This window comes from Coregonus clupeaformis, chromosome 24 (assembly GCF_020615455.1).
Source record: "Coregonus clupeaformis isolate EN_2021a chromosome 24, ASM2061545v1, whole genome shotgun sequence".
Lineage (NCBI taxonomy): Eukaryota > Metazoa > Chordata > Actinopteri > Salmoniformes > Salmonidae > Coregonus > Coregonus clupeaformis.
The window spans coordinates 46,805,498-46,818,744 of NC_059215.1; the positions used below are offsets into that span (position 1 = coordinate 46,805,498).

The window sequence follows — 13,247 nt, forward strand, 5'->3', positions numbered from 1 at the left end:
CTCCAAACAGGTCAGGGACAAAGTTGTGGAGAAGTACAGATCAGGGTTGGGTAATAAAAAAATATCCAAAACTTTGAACATCCCATCTAGCACCATTAAATCCATTATTCAAAAATGGAAAGAATATGGCACCACAACAAACCTGCCAAGAGAGGGCCTCCCACCAAAACTCACGGACCAGGCAAGGAGGGCATTAATCAGAGAGGCAACAAAGAGACCAAAGATAACATTGAAGGAGCTGCAAAGCTCCACAGCGGAGATTGGAGTATCTGTCCATAGGGCCACTTTAAGCCGTACACTCCACAGAGGTGGACTTTACGGAAGAGTGGCCAGAAAAAAGCCATTGCTTATAGAAAAAAATAAGCAAACACTTTTGATGTACGCCAAAAGGCATGTGGGAGACTCCCCAAACATATGGAAGAAGGTACTCTGGTCAGATAATACTAAAATTGAGCTTTTTGGCCATCAAGGAAAACGCTATGTCTGGCGCAAACCCAACACCTCTCATCACCCCGAGAACTCCATCCCCACAGGGCATGTTGGTGGCAGCATCATGCTGTGGGGATGTTAATCATCGGCAGGGACTGGAAAACTGGTCAGAATTGAAGGAATGATGGATGGCGCTAAATACAGGGAAATTCTTGAGGGAAACCTGTTTGTCTTCCAGAGATTTGAGACTGGGTGTATAGTTATGCACGCTCAAGTTTTCTGTTTTATTTGTCTTATTTCTTGTTTGTTTCACAATAAAAAAAAAAAGATGTTGCATCTTTAAAGTGGTAGGCACGTTGTGTAAATCAAATGATACAAACCCCCCAAAAAATCCATTTTAATTCCAGGTTGTACGGCAAAAAAAATTGGAAAAATGTCAAGGGGGGTGAATACTTTCGCAAAGCCACTGTACAGGCCTCTCTGTCCAATAGACCACCTGTCTGTCTGACCCATTGACCACCTGTCGTTTGGAACAATAACAAAACAATCTAGACTATATAACAGATTTGAACTGAAATTATATGATGGGTGGATCTGTTTCCCAAATAGTACCCTATCCTCTATATAGTGCACTAGTTTTGACCAGGGCCCATTTGGTAATAGGGTGCCATTTGGGACACCTGGAATTATCAGTCTGCAATTTTCCCACAAAATGGGATAATGTCTTTTAAATTGATGTCAGCCAACCTTCGACCTCCAAATAAGAGGAAAATGTTAGGCTAGGGATTGTTAATCTGTGATTTTAAAGTCATTGCGCAATGCTAATACAAAACGGATTGTAATTTTCGTTTCAAATGAGATTGGGTTGGCGGTTGGGTTTCAATTTGTCACAGTCAGTCAGTAGGCTCGGCTGTGTCCCAATCCACAAGGATGCTAGCCTCGTGCTAACAGCACAGTACACTGATAAAGCTAGCCTCGTGCTAACAGCACAGTACACTGATTTAAGCTAGCTGCCAACACTAACAGCAGGGCACCATTAGCATATTGGGCACACTGATAGGACTGTAGCACTAGCCATTAACTTTAGCCTAACAGCACTGCTGTAAGGGTATTTAAGATAAAGCCCCAGACGGTGACGTCACACAGCCTCTGATTGACGGCTGGCAGCCCCTGAAACCTTAAACCAAGATCAGCACACTGATCCTCAGTCAGCTCAGGACCTCTGATTACAGACAACAGATAGAGAGAGAGGGAGGAGGGGGGGGAGAGAAGGGATGAGGGGGGTGGAGAGGGTGAGAAAGGGGGGAGGGGATAGAGCGAGCGACAGAACACAGCAGAGGGAGAATGTCCAGTTCTCAGGGTTATAGCTACAGTGTCTTGGGAAAGTATTCAGACCCCTTGACTTTTTCCACATTTTGTTACGTTACAGCCTTATTCTAGAACTGATTAAATTAATAGTTTTCCTCATCAATCTACACACAATACCCCATAATAACAAAGCGAAAACAGATTTTTAGAAATATTTGCAAATGTATTAAAAATAAAAAACAGAAATACCTTATTTACATAAGTATTCAGACCCTTTGCTATGAGACTCAAAATGGAGCTCAGGTGCACCCTGTTTCCATTGATCATCCTTGAGTTTCTACAACTTGATTGGAGTCCACCTGTGGTAAATTCTATTGATTGGACATGATTTGGAAAGGCACACACCTGTCTATGTAAGGTCCCACAGTTGACAGTGCATGTCAGAGCAAAAACCAAGCCATGAGGTCGAAGGAAATGTCTGTAGAGCTCTGAGACAGGATTGTGTCGAGGCACAGATCTGGGGAAGGGTACCAAAACATTTCTGCAGCATTGAAGGTCCCCAAGAACACAGTGGCCTCCATCATTCTTAAATGGAAGAAGTTTGGAACCACCAAGACTCTTCCTAGAGCTGTCCGCCCGGCCAAACTGAGCAATCGGGGGAGAAGGGCCTTGGTCAGGGAGGTGACCAAGAACCCAATGGTCACTCTGACAGAGCTCCAGAGTTCCTCTGTGGAGATGGGAGAACCTTCCAGAAAGACAACCATCTCTGCAGCACTCCACCAATCAGGCCTTTATGGTAGAGTGGCCAGACGGAAGCCACTCCTCGGTAAAAGGCACATGACAGCTCGCTTGGTTTGCCATAAGGCACCTAAAGGACTCTCAGACTATGAGATACAAGATTCTCTGATCTGATGAAAACCAAGATTGAACTCTTTAGCCTGAATGCCAAGCATCATGTCTGGAGGAAACCTGGCACCATCCCTACGGTGAAGCATGGTGGCGGCAGCATCATGCTGTGGGGATATTTTTCAGCGGCAGGGACTGGGAGACTAGTCAGGATCGAGGGAAAGATAAACGGAGCAAAGTACAGAGAGATCCTTGATGAAAAACTGCTCCAGAGCGCTCAGGACCTCAGACTGGGGTGAAGGTTCACCTTCCAACAGGACAACGACCCTAAGCACACAGCTAAGACAACGCAGGAGTGGCTTCGGGACAAGTCTCTGAATGTCCTTGAGTGGCCCAGCCAGATGCCGGACTTGAACCCGATCGAAGAGACCTGAAAATAGCTGTGCAGCGACGCTCCCCATCCAACCTGACAGAGCTTGAGAGGATCTGCAGAGAAGAATGGGAGAAACTGTCCAAATACATTTACATTTTAGTCATTTAGCAGACGCTCTTATCCAGAGCGACTTACATGAGCAATTAGGGTTAAGTGCCTTGCTCAAGGGCACATCGACAGATTTTTCACCTAGTCGGCTCGGGGATTAGAACCAGTGACCTTTCGGTTACTGGCACAACGCTCTTAACCACTAAGGTGTGCCAAGCTTGTAGCGTCATACCCAAGAAGACTTGAGGCTGTAATCGCTGCCAAAGGTGCTTCAACAAAGTACTGAGTAAAGGGTCTGAATACTTATCTAAATGTCATATTTCAGTTTTTTGTTTTTAATACATTAGCAAAAAATTCAAAACTGTTTTTGCTTTGTCATTATGCGGTATTGTATGTAGATTGATGAGGACAAAAAAACGATTTAATCCAATGTATAATAAGGCTGTAACATGGGCCAGCATCCCTGTGGAATTCTTTTGACACCATGACCCGACGAATTGAGGCTGTTCTAAGGGAAAGGGGGGGAGGGGGGGTGTGCAACTCAATATTAGGAATGTGTTCCTAATGTTTTTTACAGTCATTATATAATCATGTTTTTTTTGTTTTTTTCTCTCTTGGAGGGTTTTCTTAATATATTTTCTAAGCTAGTTTTAGCACGGCGGATATCCAGTGTGACATGCAACGAGTAGGAGAAGAGGAAAATAAAAGAGATGATTAAGCTTCAACTACAGTGCCGCTTCAGTAGCTTCAACTACGTTACTGCTTCAGTAGCTTCAACTACGTTACTGCTTCAGTAGCTTCAACTACGTTACTGCTTCAGTAGCTTCAACTACGTTACTGCTTCAGTAGCTTCAACTACGTTACTGCTTCAGTAGCTTCAACTACGTTACTGCTTCAGTAGCTTCAACTACGTTACTGCTTCAGTAGCTTCAACTACGTTACTGCTTCAGTAGCTTCAACTACGTTACTGCTTCAGTAGCTTCAACTACAGTGCCGCTTCAGTAGCTTCAACTACGTTACTGCTTCAGTAGCTTCAACTACGTTACTGCTTCAGTAGCTTCAACTACGTTACTGCTTCAGTATCTTCAACTACGTTACTGCTTCAGTAGCTTCAACTACAGTGCCGCTTCAGTAGCTTCAACTACGTTACTGCTTCAGTAGCTTCAACTACGTTACTGCTTCAGTAGCTTCAACTACAGTGCCGCTTCAGTAGCTTCAACTACGTTACTGCTTCAGTAGCTTCAACTACGTTACTGCTTCAGTAACTTCAACTACAGTGCCGCTTCAGTAGCTTCAACTACGTTACTGCTTCAGTAGCTTCAACTACGTTACTGCTTCAGTAGCTTCAACTACGTTACTGCTTCAGTAGCTTCAACTACGTTACTGCTTCAGTAGCTTCAACTACGTTACTGCTTCAGTAGCTTCAACTACGTTACTGCTTCAGTAGCTTCAACTACGTTACTGCTTCAGTAGCTTCAACTACGTTACTGCTTCAGTAGCTTCAACTACGTTACTGCTTCAGTAGCTTCAACTACGTTACTGCTTTAGTAGCTTCAACTACGTTACTGCTTCAGTATCTTCAACTACGTTACTGCTTCAGTAGCTTCAACTACAGTGCCGCTTCAGTAGCTTCAACTACGTTACTGCTTCAGTAGCTTCAACTACGTTACTGCTTCAGTAGCTTCAACTACGTTACTGCTTCAGTATCTTCAACTACAGTGCCGCTTCAGTAGCTTCAACTACGTTACTGCTTCAGTAGCTTCAACTACTTTACTGCTTCAGTAGCTTCAACTACTTTACTGCTTCAGTAGCTTCAACTACGTTACTGCTTCAGTAGCTTCAACTACAGTGCCGCTTCAGTAGCTTCAACTACGTTACTGCTTCAGTAGCTTCAACTACGTTACTGCTTTAGTAGCTTCAACTACGTTACTGCTTCAGTATCTTCAACTACGTTACTGCTTCAGTAGCTTCAACTACAGTGCCGCTTCAGTAGCTTCAACTACGTTACTGCTTCAGTAGCTTCAACTACGTTACTGCTTCAGTATCTTCAACTACGTTACTGCTTCAGTATCTTCAACTACAGTGCCGCTTCAGTAGCTTCAACTACGTTACTGCTTCAGTAGCTTCAACTACTTTACTGCTTCAGTAGCTTCAACTACTTTACTGCTTCAGTAGCTTCAACTACGTTACTGCTTCAGTAGCTTCAACTACAGTGCCGCTTCAGTAGCTTCAACTACGTTACTGCTTCAGTAGCTTCAACTACGTTGCCGCTTCAGTAGTAGATGTAGCAGTAGGCTACACAGCTGTGTCCCAATTTAGTTGGTCAAAAGTAGTGCCCTATGTAGGGAATAGGGTTAAAGTAGTGCCCTATGTAGGGAATAGGGTTAAAGTAGTGCCCTATGTAGGGAATAGGGTTAAAGTAGTGCCCTATGTAGGGAATAGGGTTAAAGTAGTGCCCTATGTAGGGAATAGGGTTAAAGTAGTGCCCTATGTAGGGAATAGGGTTAAAGTAGTGCCCTATGTAGGGAATAGGGTTAAAGTAGTGCCCTATGTAGGGAATAGGGTTAAAGTAGTGCCCTATGTAGGGAATAGGGTTAAAGTAGTGCACTGTGTAGGGAAGAGGATTAAAGTAGTGCACTGTGTAGGGAAGAGGATTAAAGTAGTGCACTGTGTAGGGAAGAGGGTTAAAGTAGTGCACTGTGTAGGGAAGAGGGTTAAAGTAGTGCACTATGTAGGGAAGAGGGTTAAAGTAGTGCACTGTGTAGGGAATAGGGTGCCATTTGGGACGCAGGAACACAGTGGCTGTGTGTGGTTTCGTTTTGAACAGAAATACATAGCCAAAGCTTTCTGTACAGAAATAGGAACATGATGTTGACCTAATTTGATTTTCATTAAGGATGAAACTAGACGTTTGCATTGAATATTACCTTCTGTAAACTTTACATTTTAAATCGGGGGAATGTCTGCTTTAATCTAACTCCGAAACCCTACTTTTAAAAACCACTATTCTACAGTGGGGGAAAAAAGTATTTAGTCAGCCACCAATTGTGCAAGTTCTCCCACTTAAAAAGATGAGAGAGGCCTGTAATTTTCATCATAGGTACACGTTAACTATGACAGACAAATTGAGGGAAAAAAATCCAGAAAATCACATTGTAGGATTTTTAATGAATTTATTTGCAAATTATGGTGGAAAATAAGTATTTGGTCACCTACAAACAAGCAAGATTTCTGGCTCTCACAGACCTGTAACTTCTTCTTTAAGAGGCTCCTCTGTCCTCCACTCGTTACCTGTATTAATGGCACCTGTTTGAACTTATCAGTATAAAAGACAACTGTCCACAACCTCAAACAGTCACACTCCAAATTCCACTATGGCCAAGACCAAAGAGCTGTCAAAGGACACCAGAAACAAAATTGTAGACCTGCACCAGGCTGGGAAGACTGAATCTGCAATAGGTAAGCAGCTTGGTTTGAAGAAATCAACTGTGGGAGCAATTATCTCCCTCGATCTGGGGCTCCACGCAAGATCTCACCCCGTGGGGTCAAAATGATCACAAGAACGGTGAGCAAAAATCCCAGAACCACACGGGGGGACCTAGTGAATGACCTGCAGAGAGCTGGGACCAAAGTAACAAAGCCTACCATCAGTAACACACTACGCCGCCAGGGACTCAAATCCTGCAGTGCCAGACGTGTCCCCCTGCTTAAGCCAGTACATGTCCAGGCCCGTCTGAAGTTTGCTAGAGTGCATTTGGATGATCCAGAAGAGGATTGGGAGAATGTCATATGGTCAGATGAAACCAAAATATAACTTTTTTGGTAAAAACTCAACTCGTCGTGTTTGGAGGACAAAGAATGCGGAGTTGCATCCAAAGAACACCATACCTACTGTGAAGCATGGGGGGTGGAAACATTATGCTTTGGGGCTGTTTTTTCTGCAAAGGGACCAGGATGACTGATCCGTGTAAAGGAAAGAATGAATGGGGCCATGTATCGTGAGATTTTGAGTGAAAACCTCCTTCCATCAGCAAGGGCATTGAAGATGAAACGTGGCTGGGTCTTTCAGCCTGACAATGATCCCAAACACACCGCCCGGGCAACGAAGGAGTGGCTTCGTAAGAAGCATTTCAAGGTCCTGGAGTGGCCTAGCCAGTCTCCAGATCTCAACCCCATAGTAAATCTTTGGAGGGAGTTGAAAGTCCGTGTTGCCCAGCGACAGCCCCAAAACATCACTGCTCTAGAGGAGATCTGCATGGAGGAATGGGCCAAAATACCAGCAACAGTGTGTGAAAACCTTGTGAAGACTTACAGAAAACGTTTGACCTGTGTCATTGCCAACAAAGGGTATATAACAAAGTATTGAGAAACTTTTGTTATTGACCAAATACTTATTTTCCACCATAATTTGCAAATAAATTCAATAAAAATCCTACAATGTGATTTTCTGGACTACAATTTTGTTTCTGGTGTCCTTTGACAGCTCTTTGGTCTTGGCCATAGTGGAATTACTGACTAAATACTTTTTCCCCCACTGTATCTGGCTGTTTCTCAAACTGTATCCGTTTTTGTGCAAATTAATAGGATAAAATCACACATGAAAACGCAACCAAAAATGTTCAGTTGAGGTGAGTTTTCAGCTCAGCTCAGTTGATTGGGTGCCAGATAGCTGCATTCTATCCGCTTATCACCACCACAAGTTTGGGTTGACATGAGATGTGTTATTTTGCAGAAATAAGGTTTGGGTTGACATGTGTTATTTTGCAGATATAAGGTTTGGGTTGACATGAGATGTGTTCTTTTGCAGATATAAGGTTTGGGTTGACATGAGATGTGTTATTTTGCAGATATAAGGTTTGGGTTGACATGAGATGTGTTCTTTTGCAGATATAAGGTTTGGGTTGACATGAGATGTGTTCTTTTGCAGATATAAGGTTTGGGTTGACATGAGATGTGTTCTTTTGCAGATGGGCATTTACATCGAAAAAGACCCATGAGCATCAACATGTGAAGTTCATAGGAGCATATTAAACTGGATGTCAAATGAAAGCAAGTGTCTATATTTTTGAGAAATTAATGCATAGATACATTTTTCAACCATTTTCCATCTTAAAAATTAGGCATACAGTGCCTTCAGAAGCCTGGCGTCCCTTGGAGGGAGGGAGGGAGGGAGGGAGGAAAGAGGTGGAGATGGTGTCCTCAGAAAGAGGTGGAGATGGTGTCCTCAGAAAGAGGTGGAGATGGGTGTCCTCAGAAAGAGGTGGAGATGGTGTCCTCAGAAAGAGGTGGAGATGGTGTCCTCAGAAAGAGGTGGAGATGGGTGTCCTCAAAGTCTCTGAGGCCACAGAGATCACAGATGTAATTCTCCCCCCAGGGAATACACACACACACATGGTGGTCACAGGTTTAATTGGAATTTGTTTTACAAAAAATATGAATTATGAATATATCTATAAATTAACAGAGAGCGCAGACTATGCTGCTTGCTATTACTACTGCCATGGCAACCAAAGGGACTATGATGAGTAATTACTGTTGAGACGGGGAACTGTGAATTACACTCTCAGGTGGGGTATCCGCGGCTCTTGACTGCTGTGTTGCCATGTTTCATGGGGCGGCAGGTAGCTCAGTGGTTAAGAGCGTTGTGCCAGTAACCGAGAGGTCGCTGGTTCTAATCCCCGAGCCGACTAGGTGAAAAATCTGTCGATGTGCCCTTGAGCAAGGCACTTAACCCTAATTGCTCCTGTAAGTTGCTCTGGATAAGAGCGTCTGCTAAATGACTAAAATGTAAATGTTTCATGACTCTATTTCTTCTCCCTCTTTCTCTCCTCAACCACCCCTCCCCCACAGTCGGACTCGTAACCTGTTGGGCTCCCCCAGACATCGCCCTGTGAAGAAGGTCCACTTCATCAAGAACATGAGACAATACGACACACGAGGCAGCAGGTGAGTCTCACAGAACACTGACTGAAGCACTTCCTGTCTCCCAGAACACTGACTGAAGCACTTCCTCAGTCTCCCAGAATACTGACTGAAGCACTTCCTCAGTCTCCCAGAACACTTCCTTTCTTCAGTTTCTTTGCAAAACAGAACTGTAGATGAGGAATATACAGTTTGTAGTACCTCTGGACTCCTGATCGTTGGCCCTAATTCAAGGCTACATGCCACTGAAAGTAGCCAAGAGGAACTGGAAAATGTAAAGCCTGTCCACAGTTTAACTCCTCATTCAGAGGACCATTATTATTATTTGTATTATTAAATGATCACCTTAACACCTGTTGGAACTTGGCTCTGCTCTGTCTCTGTCTGTTGTTCTACTGCTGGGTCTATTATTAAATCAGTCTAGTGGGTCAGAGAGCAGCTCAAGGCTGTTATGAGGGTAGACTGACCCTTTAATACAATAGTGTGTGATTGCGGCCGCTGCTGCTAAATTCCCCAAAATATTATTAAACTGTGTGTATGTGTGTATTGATACAGTACCAGTCAAAAGTTTGGACACACCTACTCATTCCAGGGTTTTTATTTGATTTTTTTACTATTTTCTACATTGTAGAATAATAGTGAAGACATCAAAACTATGAAATAACACATATGGAATCATGTAGTAACCAAACAAGTGTTAAACAAATCAAAATATATTTTATATTTGAGATTCTTCAAATAGCCACCCTTTGCCTTGATGACGGCTTTGCACACTCTTGGCATTCTCTCAACCAGCTTCATGAGGTAGTCACCTTGAATGCATTTCAATTAACAGGTGTGCCTTGTTAAAAGTTAATTTGTGGAATTTATTTCCTTAATGTGTTTGAGCCAATCAGTTGTGTTGTGACAAGGTAGGGGAGTATACAGAAGATAGCCCTATTTGGTAAAAGACCAAGTCCATATTATGGCAAGAACAGCTCAAATAAGCAAAGAGAAACAACAGTCAATCATTACTTTAAGACATGAAGGTCAGTTAATCCGGAAACTTTCATGAACTTTGAACGTTTCTTCAAGTGCAGTCGCAAAAACCATCAAGCGCTATGATGAAACTGGCTCTCATGAGGACCTCCACAGGAAAGGAAGACCCAGAGTTACCTCTGCTGCAGATGATAAGTTCATTAGAGTAACCAGCCTCAGAAATTGCAGCCCAAAGAAATGCTTCACAGAGTTCAAGTAAGACACATCTCAACATCAACTGTTCAGAGGAGACTGCGTGAATCAGGCATTCATGGTCGAATTGCTGCAAAGAAACCACTACTAAAGGACACCAATGAGAAGAAGAGACCTGCTTGGGCCAAGAAACACGAGAAATGGACATTAGACCGGTGGAAATCTGTCCTTTGGTCTGCTGAATCCAAATGTGAGATTTTTGGTTTCAACCGCCGTGTCTTTGTGAGACGCGATGTGGTGAACGGATGATCTCCACATGTGTAGTTCCCACCGTAAAGCATGGAGGAGGAGGTGTTATGGTGTGGGTGTGCTTTGCTGGTGACAGACCAAAGAGCTCTCCAAGGATGTCAGGGACAAGATGGTAGACCTACACAAGGCTGGAATGGGCTACAAGACCATCGCCAAGCAGCTTGGTGAGAAGGTGACAACAGTTGGTGCGATTATTCGCAAATGGAAGAAACACAAAATAACTGTCAATCTCCCTCGGCCTGGGGCTCCTTGCAAGATCTCACCTCGTGGAGTTGCAATGATCATGAGAACGGTGAGGAATCAGCCCAGAACTACACGGGAGGATCTTGTCAATGATCTCAAGGCAACTGGGACCATAGTCACCAAGAAAACAATTGTTAACACACTACGCCGTGAAGGACTGAAATCCTGCAATGCCCGCAAGGTCCCCCTGCTCAAGAAAGCACATATACAGGCCGGTCTGAAGTTTGCCAATGAACATCTGAATGATTCAGAGGAGAACTGGGTAAAAGTGTTGTGGTCAGATGAGACCAAAATCAAGCTCTTTGGCATCAACTCAACTCGCTGTGTTTGGAGTAGGAGGAATGCTGCCTATGACCCCAAGAACACCATCCCCACCGTCAAACATGGAGGTGGAAACATTATGCTTTGGGGGTGTTTTTCTGCTAAGGGGACAGGACAACTTCACCGCATCAAAGGGACGATGGACGGGGCCATATACTGTCAAATCTTGGGTGAGAACCTTCTTCCCTCAGCCAGGGCATTGAAAATGGGTCGTGGATGGGTATTCCAGCATGAAAATGACCCAAAACACACGGCCAAGGCAACAAAGGAGTGGCTCAATAAGAAGCACATTAAGGTCCTGGAGTGGCCTAGCCAGTCTCCAGACCTTAATCCCAAAGAAAATCTGTGGAGGGAGCTTTAGGTTCGAGTTGCCAAACATCAGCCTCGAAACCTTAATGACTTGGAGAAGATCTGCAAAGAGGAGTGGGACAAAATCCCTCCTGAGATGTGTGCAAACCTGGTGGCCAACTACAAGAAACGTCTGACCTCTGTAATTGCCAACAAGGGTTTTGCCACCAAGTACGAAGTCATGTTTTGCAGAGGGGTCAAATACTTATTTCTCTCATTTAAAATGTAAAAAAAATCAATTTATAACATTTTTGACATGCGTTTTTCTGGATTTTTTTGTTGTTATTCTATCTCTCACTGTTCAAATAAACCTACCATTAAAATTATAGACTGATCATGTCTCTGTCAGTGGGCAAACGTACAAAATCAGCAGGGGATCAAATAGTTTTTTCCCTCACTGACATTATTGATTTGATATGTGTCTATATGTTTGCTTTGGCAATTTACTAACACTTAACATGCCATTTGAATTTAATTTAATTAAGACAGCGCCATAACAATAGATTTAAGATACTACACTACATATACCAAAGTATGTGAACAACACTTCAAATTAGTGGATTTGGCTATTTCAGCCACACCCGTTGCATGGCTGTGTGCTCGATTTTATACATTTGTCAGCAATCTCCATAGACAAACATTGGCAGTAGACTGGCCTTACCGAAGATCTCGGTGACATTCAACATGGCACCGTCATAGGATGCCACCTTTCCAACAAGTCAGTTCGTCAAATTTCTGCCCTGCTAGAGCTGCCCCGGTCAACTGTAAGTGCTGTTATTGTGAAGTGGAAACGTCTAGGAGCAACAACGGCTCATCCGGGAAGTGGTAGGCCACACAAGCTCACAGAACGGGACCGCCGAGTGCTGAAGCGTGTAGCGTGTAAAAATGGTCTGTCCTCGGTTGCAACACTCACTACCGAGTTCCAAACTGCCTCTGGAAGCAACGTCAGCATAAGAACTGTTAGTCGGGAGCTTCATGAAATGGGTTTCCATGGCCGAGCAGCCGCACACAAGCCTAAGATTTACATTTACATTTACATTTTAGTAATTTAGCAGACGCTCTTATCCAGAGCGACTTACAGTTAGTGAATACTGTGACGTCACGAGAGGCTACACAGCTTTCAGCGGGATTGCTCAAGTAGTGCAAGGAGACAAGGTTCAAACAAAACAAGGAATTTATTATAGGTCTTGGGAAATTAACGAAAATATAACAAAATTATGTTCTCTTGTGGCTCTTTAAGGGTTAACAGTTCAGGGATGTCTCTTCCACATCCAAAATCATAATTCTCACTCGCTCAGATAACTTTTCCCCAGCCTTACTGTAGTCCACGTTGCAGCTAGTGGCCAACCCAGCAAAAGTCCTTCCAAATGTCTCTCACGTATTTCCACAGGTGCATATATCCAAAGGTGAGTATTTCCCAAAGGTAAGTATCTCCAAATCCTTATATTCCTCATGGAAGTGGACGTGCAGCACTCTTGTCCTCCAGAGAGCCCAGGTTGGAGACTGTGTCTCTTCACCCCCCCCCCACACACTCCCTCAGTGTGTCTCTTCCCTTCCCAAACCTTCAGCTCATCAGCTCCTCATTTGTTTCAGCTGCGTGGGAAGATTGGCCATAGAGGGGTGGAGTTCCCGACCATACCAGCAGATGGAGCCATAGCTGTCTGGGTTTGCAGCCACCTCAGGGGGATGTAACGTCCCTCCAGGACACAGCCTCTCGTGACATCACAATACATATTTGTTTTTATACTGCCCCCCCGTGGGAATCGAACCCACAACCCTGGCGTTGCAAACGCCATGCTCTATCAACTGAGCTACATCCCTGCCGGCCATTCCCTCCCCTACCCTGGACAACGCTGGGCCAATTGTGCGC

General features: G+C 43.9%; 1 protein-coding gene across 1 annotated transcript in view; it reads left to right on the forward strand.

Annotated features, from left to right (window-relative positions):
- Positions 1 to 13,247, forward strand: part of LOC121537759 (CDK5 and ABL1 enzyme substrate 2) — a 63,613-nt gene that overhangs the window by 10,699 nt on the left and 39,667 nt on the right. Inside the window, exon 2 of the mRNA XM_041845386.2 lies at positions 8,915 to 9,010. Within this exon, the coding sequence (XP_041701320.1) occupies positions 8,915 to 9,010 (96 nt within the window). The remainder of the gene's footprint in view (positions 1 to 8,914; positions 9,011 to 13,247) is intronic.